Here is an 18,419-nt window from a genome sequence, read left to right on the forward strand (position 1 = left end):
GTATGCCATAAAGTAATTGAAATGATTGAAAACAATTTTTTACATCGAATTTTATATCCGGGAAATAATTTATTTTTGCTTCTAAAAAGTATTTTAGTTGTGAAAAAGGAAAACTTTGACAAGTATATTCTTAAAATTAGAACATATAATATGTTCGCTCCTGTGACTGTAATCGATTATTACTTGCGATGCATTTCGATGCTTTTGGCACAACAAGCAAACATGGCAGGTCCTAACGTACCGATTTTGATAAATTGTGGAAAAACGATGGTTTTGCGTAGTTTGGGCTCGATTTTACTAAATTCCCAATCTACAGTAATAACAAGATTTCGTGGGTTTAGTACAGCAAGCGCGGAATTAGGTAAGAAACTAAAAACTGAGTTTTTACATCCAACTAGGTTAGGTTTTGAGGTTATGTCATATCGAATAGTCCCACAAAAATAAATTAAAATAAAGTAATTGAGTTAATGATATCTATTTGATTATAAGACCATATTGTAGACTGTATTAAATGTCAATTTGGTCGTAGCATCAAAACATTAAAAGCTATTTAAAAATATTGAGTTTCATTTTTTAACATGTTTCCGAAAGTTCTAATTAAATTTTTTACATTTTTGTTTTGTTTATAACTTTTCTATTAAAATTTAATGATATGCATTTTAAAATTAAGAACGATATGAAAAACAGATGCAATTAATAATTTTATAGATATAGAAAATGAATTTTGAAATTAAATTACCTGATTTATTCGAAGTGGCTAAACCTACGCTCTATACACGTGATAGGACTTCGTAAACTATACTTACGTGAAGTGAAAAAATTTACGAATTATAATGGGTGACAATTATAGTGCTGTCAAAAAAATATTTTGATTTTGGTATAAGGCTTTTATTTTTCAAGGTTTTTTTTCTCCTTTTGAAGTTCTCAGAAAACTAAATAAGTTCGTTCTCATCCTTAAAAAAACAGTGGTGACTGCCAACTTTCAGGGTATCATAATATTATATTCGTCAATTATTTATACTTACTAATATTAAATTTAAATTATGTTGTGGAAAATCCAACAATTTTGTTAACTGTTCATATTTTTTTCGTTGAAAATTCAACAGTTTTGTTCAAAATTCGTCGTTTTGTGTTATAAATTAACTATTTGGTTGAAAGTAAATTTTGTTGTTGTAGAAAATTCATTCGTTTTGGGTTAGGATTAAAATATTTTTGATTTAAAATAAAAATATTGTTTGTCTGAATTATCAACTATTACACGTTTCGTTAAGCATTCAATTTTTTTAGTTGCAGATTGCAGGATGAAAATTGATCTCTTTTGTTGAAAATTGATCTTCTTTCTTGAAAATTCATCTTATTTGTTAAAAATTTTAATATTTCGTTGAAAGTTCGTATTTCTTAGCTATTTAATTTAATGATTAATTTCTGAATTGCCTACGCTGCTTTAATTTGAAATTTTCTAATGTGTAAATGTTTAATTAAAATTATTTAAATTCTTTTAATTTAAAATCGTTTTAATTCTTAAGGCTTCTAATTGAAACCACAAAAATTGAGTACTTTATTCCGAGGCTCTCTCTCAAAAAAAAACGTTTACTACTGCAAATTGAAAACTAAAAATGTATAATGTATAATTGTATAGAAATTTTATATGAATTTAACTTCACGCGCCAAAGAAACCTGGTAAGTGAAAAACAAACTTAGCTAACAACAATTTTTAAAAAAGTAAGGGAAAATGAATAATTGGTCAGTTGCTTAATCCTGAAGATTATAATTTGTTAAGAAATGATTCTTTTGTTGAACATTTAGATTTTTAGTATATTTTAATTCGATTTTTGCACAAAAAATTTATCTTTTGGCTTAAAGCTTAAAGTGTTTAGATGAACTTTTTTTTTCACGACCGAAATATATTTATTTGTTGAAAATTCGTCTTTTTATTTTAAAATTAATTTTTTTCTGGTGAAATTTCAACTTTTTTTTAAAAATATGAGCTATTACACTTTTTTGTTGAGAATTCATTTTTTGTTTGTTTAAAAATTTCATTATTATCTGTTACGTAATTTAAGTACGGTACTAATGGAGAGAGTCACTGAAGTTTAAATCCTAAACTGCGATTTCGTGTGTTCTGAATTTATGGTCGGTCAATTATTAAAAGGCTATATATTTTAAGTTATATAATTTTTAATGACTGAAACTACAGCCAAACAATTTTGAATTTTGTTAACATGAAATTATTCCAATTAGAACCTTTTTTATTTTACAATTATTTAACTATAAAGGATTTTAATTTAAAATTATACAATTATAAAAAATATAAATTTGAAACTTCGCGTAGGTTAAGTTTTGAGAAATCAGTTCACGTTAGCGTAGATGAAGCACCAGCCTTTTATATTTAATAATTCGTTTATCAATATTTTTTAATACTTTACTCATTTATTCAGGGAGGCCGCTGGACCGGGAAACCTGGAAAAGTGGGAAATGACCGGGAATTTTATGAGACCGGGAAATGACAGTGAATTTATTTATTGACCGGGAATTTGACAAATTTGTAGAAAAATAAAATTTGTCCAACTTTCTTTTATTTGAACCGTTTTTTAACTAATTAAATTGTGATATTTTTCATTTTAGAATGCGTATTTCGAAAATCTTTCACCTTTAAAGTTTTCCATTTTAGATTTTTAATTTTTAAGCATTTTTAGTTGATCAACTATGACGATAAATCAATTAATGATTTTTAAAATAAAATTGTAATTTAAGGTTTAATAAATGAAAAATAATTGATTGTATAAGACGATGCAGAATCAGTTCACAATTTTAGAATTTCCAGATTTTAGCATTAAAAAAGAAACTGTTTTAATTGGAAAGACTGATATATTTATAATTATACAGGCTTTTTATTAAATTGAAAATATTATTTCAGTCTAAAATATTCTATTTTTAAACCATTCAATTAGAAATTTATCAATTAAGAAAAAGTACAATTACTTAATATTAGGAAATATCCGAATGTTCATTTCAAATCAGTTATTATAAATTAATTATTCAAAGTTAAACAGAATAACTAAACTTTATACGTTACAATTTTTATTGTTATTTTAAAAAAAAAAATTATAAAAAAATTCCAGTAAATTAAAGAAATATTTATAAGCAAGAAAAAATTCCAAATTAATTAAAAATTTGAAATGATTTTAAATAATTTAAACAGTGTTTCTACTTGTACCAATAAAATCCGGCTATTCTTAACCAAATTTTGGTGCAAATAGTCCACGGCCTAATGTGGAACCAAATATAGATTTTGAAATATTTTGAACAAAGAGTTTAGAAGCTTTTCAAGAATTTTGAAAGGCTTCAGAAGGCAGGATTTACAAAAACATTTTGTAGCAAAAATTCGAATAATTTTAAAAGACGGTTAGAAATTCTGAAAAAATGTTTAAGTAAATAAAAATTTAAAAAGAATGGCAATCATGTAAATGTTTTATGATTTTGAAATAAAATTTTGAAGCATTTTAAGGATTTTAAAACTTTTTAAAATAAGAATAAATTTTTATTTAAGAAGTTTTAAGTTCATAAAAAAATCATCGTTATATTTATGATTTTTCTGGCTTAAAATTATTTATTTAAAAAAATTTTAATGCATTGATTGTTTCTTCAATTTACAACGTTGAAAATGATAACGTGAATTTATATTTTTGGAACTGAATCTTTCAATTCTATAACTTATAAAAGTTAAAAATTTTAATTTGGCAATTTAACTTCATTTAATTAAAAATGGTTCAGTTTGAAAAGTGTTCCGTTTTACACGTGTACATTATTGAGCAGTTGAATGCAACATTTTTGAATTAGAAAACTTTTAAACTTCAGTTTTAAAAGTTTTAAATTCAAGAGTTCCACTTTCAGTGCTTTAATTTGCAGCTCAGTTTGTATTACTTTAAATGGAAATGTCGTTGGCTTTAGAGTCCGATTTTTAAATTGCATTGACCATGAAAAATGTTTGCGAACCGGGAAAAAATCGGGAAATCGCTGGGAATTTTTTTTCTTTCATTAAAACGACCACTCTGTTTATTTTTGGGTTTGTTTTAGAACAAGAAAGAGATCCATCGCCGTTCTTTTTCAACAAAGAAGTGCAAGAGCTGTTGAAATCAATGACGGGCCGTGACTATCAGAAGATTTTTCGAAGGCGGAAAGACAGTCGTAGACTATCAACTCCGGAATACAAATTCATGACAGAAAAGCAATTAAACGAAGCAATGCTTGAAGCCGAGCATGAAGCTGAGCGTCTGTTACAAATGCCTCCAGTCATAAAGAAAAGATCCGATATCACCACAGTTCTTTCCAAAGATCCAGCATTGCAAGGTTACAGAAAATCGAAATTTGTGTTCACTGACATTACTTTCGGTGTTGAAAATCAGGACAGGCTCATCGTCGTCAGAGAAACTGACGGTACCCTCAGACACGCCAATTGGGATGAGAGACACAGAATGAACCAGATTTACTTCCCTGTAGATGGAAGAGATATGACCATGCCAAAAATGTTTGAAAAAGAACATTTAGAGGTAATACCAATTTTTAAATGTACCTGATGTTCTAAACATCTACACGAATTAAATATTATTTTCCTAATTATATTTTATCTATAAATTTGTTGAAATTAATACGGTCATGATAAGAATTTTTTTCGCTTCAAGTTCGGATTTTAAGCCTTCATATTTAATGATAATATGAAATTATCGAAGGTAAATTTTTTAACCTTTAAGGTACAATTTTTGCTGTAAGTTTGGGAAAATTTCAAGACCTTACATGGCGTAAATTCTAACAAAAATATTTTGCTCTTCAAGTTTTGAATACATACTTATCAGCCGCGGAAAATTTCAATTTTTTGGAAATGCTTTGAAATTTAGAGCGTGAAAAAAATTCAATTTTTGAAACAAATTTTAACGGTTTTATTTTTTTAAATGTTTAATTTCGATCACGTTGAATTTTGTAAAGATTTTAATTAGGCTGGTGAATTTTTCTATTCTTCGTAATTGAAAAAAAAAACATTTTAATTCATAAAACATAAAAAATTTGTAGTATTTCACGGACTCAATGACATTTTTTTATTGACAGAACTATGAATATTTGAACTTATGAAGGTGGTATCCCAGTGTAAGAAAAAATTTGAAATTCTCAGATAAATGTTCAAAATTGACAAAATGGCCATTATGCGAACTTGTGGTACTAACATCACTTCTAATACATTTTTCTCTTCTGAATACTTCAGGGAATAAGAGACGGACATTATTTTTAATTTTCAAAAATGTTTAAACCCTCGTACGGGGCCCCAAAGAATCCATTATAGAGCCAGATAAAAGGGCTTTAATATTTTATAATGTTGACAATTATAGTCGATTCGTATTCCCTTAAGTATTCTGAACAGAGAAAAGTGTATTATAAGATATATAAGTACCTCGATTTCGCGTTCAAATCACACTTAAAAAGTCGTCTTTCCCCATGTTAAATTAATTGGAATTCATGGTCTTTGGGGCAAGGGTTAATATTAACAGAATTTATTCAAATTGGGAGATTATTTTTTTAGAATTCGAGCAAAACTAGGACATGAGCGTAAAAATCTGATTTTAAGAAACTAAGCTACCCTAAAGGCGGTAGTTTTTCTAAAAATTTGGAACGCATTTCGCTGAAACAGGTCAGCGTTCTTTTTCCTTGGTTTTATTTGTATGTTGGTGAATATATGGTAAATATATTCCATAAGAGTATATCTTGTAGAAAAGAAAATTCGTTTTATTTTTGTGAAAAATGCAAATTTGCTTCCTTTTGTGAGATCGAGACGAGATACGAAAAAAGTTAAAAGAGCAAAGTTGTTCCCCACGAAATATCTAAAAATCTGTTTGGAGAAAAAAAATTAGAGCCGACTGACTTCATTCCTATTTTAGAGAAAATTTCGAAAAAAGCAAGATAGAGAAAAGTCTGAAGACTCTTTTTTTGAACTTTTCGAGGGAAACAACTTCGATCTTTTGACTTTTTACAAAATGCGGTCTCATGCTTACAAAAATAAGCAAATCTTCATTTTTCGTAATTAATAAGAAATACAATTTTCTCTTCTCCAACCCGCGGGATTAATTTTAATCCTTTGAAAAACCACATATTTCGTTGGGAAGTGATTCTAAGCCATAAGCATGCACATTGCACAGCCTGTCCGATTTTAAAATTGAAACTATTTTGCCCGAAGTTGTAATGTTTTAATCCTTTAAATTTTAACGATTAAACGTTCCGAAACGTATAACTTTGCATGCTTAAAATTTCATAAGCCTGCGAACTGGAGCAGTTTTAAATTTGAAATCTGTATCTGGTATAATTTCTGAAGCTCTCAAACCCAAAAGTTTTAACATGAGAATTTTAAAAAACTAATAAATTCTAAAAATCATTCAGTTTCAATATTTTTATTTTTAAAGCATAAAAGCTTCAATGCTTTGAATTTTGGAAGCCTGAGAATTTGAAATCTTTATCAGTTTTGAAATTGTGTAAGTTCAGAATGATGAACGTTAAACGGTCTTAATTCCGAACATATTAAAATTAGGTTTTAAATTTTAGAGCATCAAGCAATTTCAAAAAATCTAAATTTTATTTTTGGAAAAATATTCAAATTTGTTGTGTAAATCATTTTAATTGACAAAACTGCTAAAGTTCAACGCTTCAAATTTAATTACCCTAAAAAAAGCGAGGGCTTTAAACTGTATCTATATATTATTTTTTGAATGTTCTATTTTAATTTGGAAAAAGTTTCATATTTAGAATCTCAACTCGCACTTCGAATATTTTATTTTTTACAAGCTTCAAGTTATAAAGTTTTAACTTGTGCAATCGATAATTTTGGATAATTTTATATACGTATGGTATCTGCAAATAGGCGAAATTTTTAAATGATTAGCATTGAAATCCGTCAAAATGATTCTTAATATATGTCATTGTAGCTCGCAACGTTTATAAACAAGAATATAGAAGAATTAAAAAAATTAAATCAGTTTTTAGTTGTCTAATTACCGTAAAATAATATGTTATATGATTTTAGGTGGTAATAACTTTATTTATATTTATTTATTATTTTAATATATCAATATTATAATTATAGTTTATATTCGGAAACCATTCTAACTTTCCACTAAACACTCGGTTCTAGGATTTTCTTTCATGAATTACGTTTGTTTTATATTTTAGAACACCAAAATAAGGTAATATCTGAAAAAGTTTGATCCCAACAACCTTATCCAAAGACTGCGTTTTGTACACTCACGCACCCTAAAATGTACACGTATTAAGACTGAAAAAAGTCTAACTTTTCTCTAAACGTTTGGTTCACTAATTACTTGTACTTGATATTTAACAGCACAAGAAAAAGCTTTATTCCAATATGCTTATCTGCAGACTGCCTTTTATTCACCTTAGTACTCTATATGTGCACAAAAATTCGAGAAAAATCCTAGCTTTCTTCGAAATGCTCGGTTCTCGGATAAGTTGCCTTATTATTTGTATTTAATTTCAGACAATAGAAAAAAAGTTTAATTCTGATAGTCTTATCGGAAGGCTGCGGTTTATTCAAACATGCCCTTTAAAATGTACGAAAAAGTGCGTTTTTTCTAGTGTTGATTGAACTAGTGTCAAAGGTATCTGGTGAGTGAAAAATTAACCTAGCTAACAGCAATTTAAAAAAAAATCCAGGGAATTATAATAATCAAAGAAAATGTAAAAGATTTAGACAACAAATATGAAAAAGGTTTGGGAATTTCTATGACTATAAATATCTGTCAAGCAGAATAAATTTAAAAAATCTGAATTTTAATTTGAAATAGTTTTATTCCGTTTATAAAAGTTTCTAGGTGTGACATTCTTCAAATTTAAGATTCTGGCCTTTAATTATTTCCGGGAAAATGAACAATTGGTCAGGGAAAAATTAGGGAATTTTTAAAATGAAGTTTTGTTATAACCCTGATATCTTATTCTTATTAGTAATTTCTTTGCCTTATATTCATATTTCTTTTTTTCTGTAATTGCTTCCTCCTGAAGGTTATCTTTTCAGTTATAAATTTGATTATTTGTTTCAAAATTCAACAATTTTTTTAAAAAGTCATCCTTTTTGGTGGGAAACTTACCTATTTCGTACAAAATTTACTTGTTTAAAATTCATATTTAGTACTGAGAAGGTAACTAAAGCTCTTTCTGATGAAAATTCCACTTTTTTGTTGTAGAAAATTTCTCTTTTTAATTAAAAAAATTAACCTATTTTAGTAGAAATTGTATCTCTCTTAAATACAAATTCAACTGATTCTTTTCAGAGTGTAACAATGTTTTTTTAAACTCTTCATTTTTCGTTGAAATTCAACTGTTTTGTTGAAAATTCATATTCTGTCGTTAAAAATTCAAACTGAAATATTTTTTTTTTTTCAGTAGGTTCAAAACTTTTCGTGAACTTTTTTCTCATGACTGAAAAATATTGATTTGTTAAAAATTCATCTGTTTGGTTTTAAAATTCATTGAAAAAAATGAAATTTCATTTTTCTTGGTTGAAATATCAACTATTCTACTTTTTTGTTGAGAATTCATCTTCCTAATTTGAAAATTTAAATATTTTGTTGAGAATTTAATATTGTGTCAAAAGTATTGTCAAGTATTATTGTCAAAAGTATATTGTGTCAAGTATTTTGTTAGAAATACATCTTTTATGGTATAAAAGTATTTTTTCCCATATCTTATTATTTCTGGAAACCATGAATTATGTAAAGAGGGGGAAGCGTATAATTATTCTGTTGCGGTTCGCTATTGGGTGGAGGGTGGGGGGGGGCGGACGAAGAGGACCTATAATCCTTTACGTAATTTAAGTATGACCTCTGACTAGTGAAGGCAAATTTAGGAACCGGACTTTTAGAAGAAAGTTAGAATTGTTTCCGTCGTATTTTGTCTACATTTTAGGGTTTGTGGGTGGAAAAATGCAGTGTTCAGGTAGGGATAATGGGAGGGGACTTTTTCTGGTACTCTCAATTCAAGTAATTAGCAAAATAAAAATTCGAGAATCAAGCGTTCAGAGGAAAGTTACAATTTCTTCCGAATTTTCGTGTACATTTGAGAATTCGTGGGTGGGAAAAACGCAGTCTTCCGATAATAATCTGAGGATACATTTTTTTAAATGTAATCGAGCGTTTGTTAGAAAGTTAGAATTTTTTCCGTATATCAAATATTAACTTATTTCATAAAATAATGAATATGACAAGAGGAATTATTATCGTGTAAAATCATATCTTAAATTATTTTTTCGATAATTGAAAACTAAAGAATTGATTTGATTTTTGCAAATTAAATTTTTTCGTTTATAAACGTCGCGAACTTAAATGCCATGAAATTGAAGCTTTGCGACGACCCTCTTTTGGAACTTTCATTATCCTGAACTGTTTCATTCACTGCAGATTAAGGGTAAGTACTTCTAATCACATTTCCCAAATCCTTCTATTTTCCAGGAGGTGCTTAAGCGAAAGGACTATGTCTTTATTTTGGATCGAGCTTGCATTCAAATGGATCCTGACGATCCAGCGTATCAGGAAGTGACACAAACGACTTACAATTGCATTGACAAAGACGGAGAGTGGGACGTTTTAAAATCCACCAGACATTTTGGACCAATGATATTTCACTTGGCCTGGAATAAGAACATTGCGAACTTGTTTCTTCACAATATCAAAAACGAAAATTTGAAAGATAATGTTGCGTTAATTCATCTTTATCAGAAACTCCATCCTGATAATAAGTATAATAGTCTCAAGTATCAACACGATGATATTAAATTCGTGGAAGATTTCATCGATATAGAGTTCCCAAAATCAAAAATATTCCCGGCTTTCCGAGCCTACAAAGAACTTTTAGAAGAGAGAAAGAAGTTAGAAAAGAATATTAAAAAGGCTCATGGATATGATGATGAGAACGTTGTTTTATAGTGAGAGTAAAATTTGTAAGTATTGTTAAGCGAAACAAATAAATGTTGAATAATAAACTCGTGGATATTCTATTCTCGGAGATGAGAACTTTGAAAATAAAATAAAGGAACCAACTTTTTTAAGCGTAGGATACTTACGGATAGATGAATCTTTTATGATTGGTTAAATATAGATTTTGATGAAAATTGGACAAATCTATTGACCAATTCTATTTCAAATTAGGCGGAGATGTGGCGCTTTGAATGTTACAAAGATTTGGTATTTGGATATATCATTCTATGATAAAAATGAAGAAACACGTATTCCAGAGTTAAATGCAAATTTTATTTTTTACAGTCATTCGAAAATTACCTACGGATTCTCTCAAAAATTTAGAGCTTTTTCAAATTTTTGAGAGCACTTTTTTTTAAATTTGAAATTTTTTTCTAAAGCTATTTATAGTAGATCAAAATACGAACAATTTATCCCAATTACTTTTTTTGATTAAATAAAAATGATCAAAGATATAGAATTTTCAAAATCCCAAAAACCAAACGAAAATTATCATTTGTAGCCGAACGAAGTGTGATATGAGAAAAAGTCAAGAGAAGAAAAATGTTAATTTTCCAAGGCTCTACAAGATTGTCTAAACAACTTTTTAAATTTCGCTAACAAAATATAGAAAATTCAAATTTTTATCGCAAAAAAACGAATGAAAAAGCAATAACTCCATCTGTGGAAAACAAAGTAAATACGAAAAGAGATAAATTGACAAAAATTGTGTACCTAAAAAAGAATAGCAAATTTTTCAGGAATTACTTTTTTGTAGGATAAGTCGTTTTTGTTTTATTTTTGAAAAGCAACACTGAAAATAAAAAAATTACATTTGAGTACAACGATTCAAGCTACGAGAATAATTAAAACGAAATTCATTCAACCAAAAAAGATTTACAAATTTTTTGGTAGAAAGTATAGTTTTTTTTTATTGTAAAAAACAAAATTAAAAATTTTAAAAATTATAAGAACAAGGCAATAAGAATAAAAATGTTTCAATATTCATGCATATTATGGATTGTAAATATATAAATTTATTAAAATGATACGCGTTTCAGTATAGCTAAGAATAAAATTTAACCCAAAGTAAGAGAAAAATATTCAAGTAATCATGATAAATACGATTTATACTTTATTTTGTATAATCGAAATACCAAATCCCAGGCAGAGGTACATAAAAAATGTATTATATTTTATATAAAAGTGTTGAGCATAATGTAGAAAATTTGACATTTCGGGCAAAACCGAGTGCGAAGCACGAGATACGTTATGAGAATGTGTTCGCTAAAACCGAAAGAGCGCCCTCAAACTTGCGAGTTGCGCGCGGAACGCTCGATGAGAGTGTGCCCGTGCGGCGCAGGATTTTGGGTTTTTGTTTACATCGAATTTTGAAAACATAAAGAAAAAGATTTTCAAGAAAATCCTACGTTTGTTTGATTTTTTCCGAAATTAAACACAAGATATCACAAAAGAGCAAGATGAATTTTTCGTGAAAATTTTCTAGATGTTTCAACTTGTATCTGAACAGTTTTTTTAATGTTCCGTTGTTTTCGAGAAAAGCGCAAAAATTCGATTTTTCCAAAATAATTTTTTTCGATGGGAAACAGTGGTTTACCAAGAATTAAGGTCACAAGATATATAGCACATATTACCAACTATTTCTAAACATAAATTGCAGGTAGGGTTTTTGAGAAAACCCAATTTCAAGAACGTTATAAAAACAGCTGCATTTTTGCCACTTTCCTTTTCTTTTTTTTAATTTTTTTGACCAAATTGAAAAAGTAGCATTTCCACGTCGAACATAAAAAATTCCGAATAACTACCCTCGTTCGGAAAATGCTGTATTTTAAAGATAAAAATGCCGTCCATTTTAGACCATTCGCAGATAATATTCGAATGATTGTAAAAATAAAAAAAAAGGGAATACACTTGTCTATTTACAGTTTGTAAGTATAGTGCTGCATATTTTTCTTCTTTGCTCATAAACAAAAGTAACAAATTGCATAGTATTGCCGAGCGTAACTGCAATAGATGAGATTACGAGTAATCAATTTAAGGTTCACTAGGGTAACAATACTTGTCAACTTAATTGAATCACTTTATATAACTGTTATCAAATCGAATTGATTAACGCTTGTGCAGTAAAATAATGGAGAAAGGCCGACATTGATTTGATTTTCGGACTGCACACTTAAGAAACCAAATTTCAAAAATATGAAAGTTGCCTCTTAGGCATATTATTTAACCAAACAAAGTCAGAAATAATCATAAAATTAACTTACAAAACCGAGTGCAATTAAAAATAAATCGAGATACACTTAAACGATGAAAAAATGTATAAACAAAAAAGGCATATACGCAAGTTTTAAAAAATGACCCTTAAAAATCAAGAAACTTCAATTTTCAAATAAATAAAATTAATGGATCTTGTGTTAAATTTATTAACTTATTTGTTAATTTTATTACAATAAGAAGTAATACAATAAATGAATAAATAAAATAAAAAATACAAGAAAATTTTTATTCATAAAATTCTATACTTTTCTATCCGAAAGAAAGATATAAAGTAAAGGGGACGCCTGGAAAATACTGGATGGTAACATTCTCAACACTATGAAATTCCCAAAAAAGGATATAATATTCCAAAATAGAAAATTCTCGAAATTATAAAATTCCTGACAGTTTCAAATATTATTGAATTCGTAAATTCATGAAATAAAAGTACAAACATTCTAAAATATCTGACATTACAAAATTTGCGACACAAGAGAATTTCTGAAATATAAAATTCACGAATTTAAAAAATTGTTGTGATAATAAATAAAAAATAATAGATAAATGAATCAAATAAAAATATTTTCATGAAAGAAAAGCTTTTTATTTGAGTTATTATTCTGTTATTTAATAATTTTTTTACTGATTAGATTCGGGAATTTTAAGATTCAGGCATTTCCCTGTTTAATAATGTTAATAATGTTAATGTTAATAATTTTCTATTATCGGGAATTTCGTAATGATGCATTGTCATAAGCAGATGGCAATTTTGCTATTAGCGAAAATAATAAAAGTATGATCTGATAGTGGTCTAGTCGTGATGGCTAGCCAGCGAACCAAAAGCGTATTATCTCTATAAAAAGAGATAGAAAGCTAAATAGAAGACGTTATTAATTCAATTAGGACGCGTTCTCTTATCTTACCTATAGTAGGGCGGAGTGAGAATGATGAAATTGATAGAATCGTTTCAGTTGGGGAGGCAAAGATTGTAGGTGCCCATCCGAAGAAGTTTTTTTTTGATTGAGTAAAATGCACAAAAAGAATATGTCAATTATGTTCGAACCTGAAATTTCTTCAACTTGAATTCGCAAAATATGTTATTATTTTATTTAATGAAAATAAATCGTTGTGTTTAAAACGTTCTAAAATAACTTTTGCTGGATGTGACTTCAAGCGCATCCATAGTTGCTTACGTAGCATACTGCTATTGAAAGAAGATGCGCTTGAAGTCTGTTGTCTTACTGTTTTTTTTTGTTGCAGAATACGGAAGGGATGCTATGTAGATACTATAAGGTACGCTGTGGCGCAGGGATCTCCAAAGGTAAATCCTATATTCACTAGCGATCCCAGGCCAATAGGTCGGATCTATTCAGTTTTGACCCAGAACTGCCAAAACCCTTTACTGGATTTGAGCCGCTGGGAACCCTTAAACTCGAGATCCGTGTTTCTTTTCGAAACTTTACGCTAAAATTGAGAATTATGAAATAAAATAATGAATGTTTAGTTTTCATTACTTTAATATTGTTAAACAAAATATTCAATGAAATTGTAATTTTTTATACTCACAATTTTAATTCCCTAAAAATGGTTTTGTTTATAAATAATTCAATATTTAATTTTCAAATGTAGACTTTAATTTACCTAAAGTATATCTTAATTATATAATTGTAATTGTTACAATTACATAAAAAATTATATCACAATAAAGTAACGTAAAATATTTAAAAGTAGCAAGAAATTCATGCGTCCTTGGGTTTCTATTACCTAATCTTAAAAACATAATCAATTTTAATTTCCATAGAAGCAAATTTTTCGATATTAAAAGCTTAAAAAATTGTTAAACTTACTTAAATAATTGATTAAATTATTATATCTAATAGATATGAAGAGGCACACTGCATACGGGCGTAAGTGCCAAAATGCCAATTTTACAGGAGAACTAAAAAACTGTCTAACTTTCACGCAAATAATTTTCAACAAAAAAATGCAAAAATGTTTCGAGATACAGTTAGGCTTTATCTAACTATGAAACGAACATCCTGAAAAAAGCATCGTCTTCGGAGAAAACCAATATCAAAGGTACAGCGTGTCCCTATAAACTCTGATTTTTAAACATGAAAAGTTGCGTAAATTTTTTGTTTTTCAATCTACTATATAAAATTCAATTTTGTGGGGTTGAGGCTCGATATAGTCCACACCGTTGCATAAATCCACTTCAGAATTGATGCACATGTAGATTAGGCACTGGAAATCCGAATCGCTAATTGCTAATAGCTTTTGTTTGATTGGTCATAGGCTTCAAGACTCAGAAGACGTGCGCAAAATATACGTATAACCAAATTCTGAAAAAAGGTTATGTTCCCCAGGATTCACTGCGAATTTCAAATAAATAATTAGTTACGAATTAAAAACAATGTAACACAATATTCGAATGTGTTCACAAAAATTCTCGGGATGTGGTTTCTTTGGGAAATTTTGTTTAAATCTTTGTTTGCGAAATCTTTTTTATTCGTTGAAATCAATGACTTATTATTCGAAATCTATAATTAGTAAAAAAAATCTTCTAAAATGTTTTAAAACCTATTCAAATCTTCCAAATGTTTTAAAATCTTTGTAATCTGGTGAACTGTAATCTTTTCAAAATCTTTGAAACCCTTTACATCTTTTTAAAGTTTAAAAATCTTTGTGAAATTGTTATGAAATATTTAAAATCTGATAAACACGCCTTTATAAAATGTTCAAACTCCTCCTAAATATTTTAAAATCTTTAAAACATTCTGAAATCTTTATTAATGTTTTGCAATATGGTGTATACTCAAAAACCGAGTGGTGAAACTCTTGAAAATTCCGTTATATGGCCATGGCTCATTCTAATAGACCTTTTTATTCTAGACGTCGGTAGTGCGCACGTATCGAAATTTTACGTCATTTCCGTATTTTTTCGAACAGTTTTGTCTCGAAATGTATGAAAAATATTGTTAATGAAAACAAAAACAAAAAATTAATTTGTAAATAACAGAGATTTTTAAGGTAGAACATTTTTAAGTCTATTTAAAAAACGGTGAAAAACGTACAAAAAGTGCGGCGACCAAGGCCATTATTTGCATCTGTTGGCACCTTTCATCTTCTAAAAAATGCTTAAAAATTCGGCGAAACTCACGGCAGATGATGTTCCAGGTGCAAAATTAGTGCACGAATCAGTAGAAGAGCACAGTATTGAGCAGCTGAAACGATATCCTAGATGTAGAAAACCACCATTAAAAGGAAAAAAACGTGATTTAGCGGAAAGGTTAGTTGAGGTTTTGTATGGCAGGTATAAATACTTTCTTTTATACAAGATTTGCAGTTCAGAACTTTGTTGGAGTAAATATTTAATATTCATAAAAATATAAAATAACACAATATTATATTTTCTACTTTTCTTTTTCAAGTTTAGACAATAAAAAGCCATTTGTTAGTGATTTCCTGGTATAAGGAATGTACTAACAAATTTTCCTTCTTTCATATAAACTAACTAACCCAACTAACCTTTCTACTGAATCACTTTTTTTCCTTTTAAAGATCGTTTTCTATATTTTATCCATCGTTTAAGCTGTTTAACACTGCGCTCTTCCACCGATTTGTGCACTAATTTTGCTCCTGGAACATCATCTTCCGTGATTTTTTCCGGATTTTCAAACATTTTTTTGAAGACGACAGATGTCAACAAATGTAAATGATGGTCTTGCTCGCCACACTTTTCGCACTTTTTTCGCACTTTTTTCGCAGTTTTTTTTCTGAATATACTTAAAAATTTGTTATCTTTAAACTCTGATGAGTTAATATTGAAGATTTCAGCTAATCATTTTTATAATTTCTAAGTCAAATATCACAAAAAATGTATATTTTAACATTCTATAGGAGCGGAGACGAAATTTTCAAGGTCGCTGAACACTCAGCTTATAAGAATAATTCGCTGCTTCTTACCTCTCATCATTTGAATCTCAGGTTCATCGTTGCAATTTTTCTAATCATACGGATTCAATAAGTAAAACAACAGATTTTATCACCAATTAATTACATACAACCTGCAGATATTCACTTTATTTAATTAATTAAGATCTAAGTACAAAATGATTTTGAAACTTGTCAAACGTCAAATATCACTCACGTACCGTCACATTCGTGAAAACCAACTCCAGTTTTTAAGAAAGTACTTAATGCACGTCCCGAATGTATTTATGAACAATTTTAATGTTGTGTTACATTTTTTTTAATTCGTAACTAATTATTTACAGTAAAGACCCGTTTATTGCAGGATCCGTTTACCGCGTGATACCTTACCCTCTCTTTTTACTTTCACATCTCTCGGTAAACCAATAGCTGAAAAGGCGGGCCTCGGTTGATTTTAAACTGAAACAGTGGTGTCAGAACGCGGATACCTCTAGCATGCGCAGTACGCTGGGGGCGGCACCTATTTCAGTAGTAAATGGGAAGGTGGCGAGAATTTTAAATGTGGAAATGTGCACTTTATTATTTTTCAGGAGAATTACAATAAGGAAAATAAAATGATGATGCTTGAAAAATGAAAAATATTTTATATAACCGATATTCAAAAGTACTTTTTATTAATCAGAAGTATTTAACGATAATTTGACTATTGTAAATGCGACACGGCGAGTAGATTGTTTTTTTGTTTTAGCAGACAACACACCACACATTTTGGCTTTAAAATTATCTGTCAGAGATTTGTTTCGTGATTACTAACAAAATTTAATGTATTAATTATTGTTTATAATAGTAGTCAGCCGCGAAAATTAATTTGAATTTGAATTCTGCTGAAAAATAATTAAGTGCTTCTATCAGCATAAAAAAGTTACTGCCAACTTCCCATTGGTTACTCGCGAAGGTGCGTTCCAGGCGACCACCCGGGTGAATTGGTGGGTGAAGTAAAGAAGTGGGTGGAGCTTATTAGGGTGATGTGGAAGGAGAATGGTTAGCATGAACAGTTTCGAATGTACGTCAGGTGTTTGTTGGCTGAAAGATAGTTGAGGTTACGTAACACAAAAGTTAAAAAAATGCAATAACAGGATAAGAAGATTTTAATTGCTGCTTCAGTAATGAGGTCATTGTTATTACAAACAGTGATGTGTTCAATAATAGTGGAAAGTGATGAAGATACTAAACTTTAGATGATGAAGATACTAAATTTTAGTCTACTGCTAAACTTGCGATTCCCCCCACTTCTACCCGCCAATTCCACTGTTCACTCATTTCCACCTGTGACGGCTTGCGTATTGCCGTCGATTAAACTCGTTGATTTTATAATCTCAGTCGATAAAGAAGAAACTTTCTTTATGGTGGGATACGAGTTAATTTAAATTGGTATAAAAAATTAATAATTGTTTTATGAAATTGCTTATTAAAGTTATTTAGGGTGTTAGTATAAATTCTTGAACATTCTCTCTCTCTTCTTCTTTAATTTTAGGATAAAATAATTTGCTTAATATATCTAATAAGATAAAATGGTATACATGAAAATGTAACCTTATTAAAAGTCACGTACGCCGGGGCCTACTTGGTCAGCTTAATACGTTACGGCATTCGTTAGCGGGCTCCTATTGGTCAGGCTCAACGTCAAGGGTTTGCACTTGACTCCCCTACTCTAATGCTATCCTTGCACGTAATCCAAAAATGCAAGATAATAAATATATGTGACTCGGGGAGGAACTGTTGTGTGTGTGTCCCATGGATTAATGTGCAAAGTTAGTGAATAAAGTTATTCATTTAAAATGACATTTTAACTTGTGAGATTCTTAATTTCATCACCTGTGATTATTATAAGGATTTAAATAACCGCGGTAGTTGATTTTCAAATCAACGCCAGTCAGAAACGAACCTTACGACTAGAAAAGGAATCCACCAATCAAAGAATAATTCTTTATATTATTCGGTGGATCCGAAAGGTAGGACGTAACACCACCTACCTAGTTTCAGTGGGTGAAATAGTCACCCGTCGAGTGACCACTGAACGGTTCATCCGAGTGGAGTCCAACACTCACCTAACATCGTGGAACGGCTCGGAGTGCACCCGGGTGCTCCCCTGGAACGCACCCTTGGAAGACAGGCGCCTTTCAGTGAGAACAGCTGATTCTTCCG

At 29.3% G+C, this 18,419-nt stretch overlaps 1 protein-coding gene across 2 annotated transcripts; it reads left to right on the forward strand.

The window, feature by feature from the left end:
• Positions 1–201: 201 nt before the first annotated feature.
• LOC117177238 (28S ribosomal protein S22, mitochondrial) lies at positions 202–13,761 on the forward strand. Of its 2 annotated transcripts, XM_033367820.1 has the most exons (4): positions 202–361; positions 4,078–4,550; positions 9,501–9,988; positions 13,542–13,761. In XM_033367820.1, exons 1-3 carry the CDS (start codon positions 223–225, stop codon positions 9,972–9,974), a joined length of 1,086 nt encoding a protein of 361 aa, XP_033223711.1. In that variant the 5' UTR covers positions 202–222; the 3' UTR covers positions 9,975–9,988; positions 13,542–13,761. The 2 variants fall into 2 exon arrangements, with proteins under 2 accessions (XP_033223711.1, XP_033223710.1); XM_033367819.1 differs by lacking the exon at positions 13,542–13,761 and having other exon boundaries at positions 9,501–10,030.
• The last annotated feature ends 4,658 nt before the right edge of the window (positions 13,762–18,419 follow it).

The sequence above is a fragment of the Belonocnema kinseyi genome, chromosome 7 (assembly GCF_010883055.1).
Source record: "Belonocnema kinseyi isolate 2016_QV_RU_SX_M_011 chromosome 7, B_treatae_v1, whole genome shotgun sequence".
In the NCBI taxonomy this organism is placed as follows: Eukaryota; Metazoa; Arthropoda; class Insecta; order Hymenoptera; family Cynipidae; genus Belonocnema; species Belonocnema kinseyi.

Bases quoted from the DNA above. Each gene is read 5' to 3' on its own strand.
- LOC117177238 (XM_033367820.1), top strand. From the start codon at position 223: ATGGCAGGTCCTAACGTACCGATTTTGATAAATTGTGGAAAAACGATG. The intron at 362-4,077 runs GTAAGAAACTAA...GGTTTGTTTTAG, and splicing joins TACAGCAAGCGCGGAATTAG to AACAAGAAAGAGATCCATCG. The intron at 4,551-9,500 runs GTAATACCAATT...TCTATTTTCCAG, and splicing joins TTGAAAAAGAACATTTAGAG to GAGGTGCTTAAGCGAAAGGA.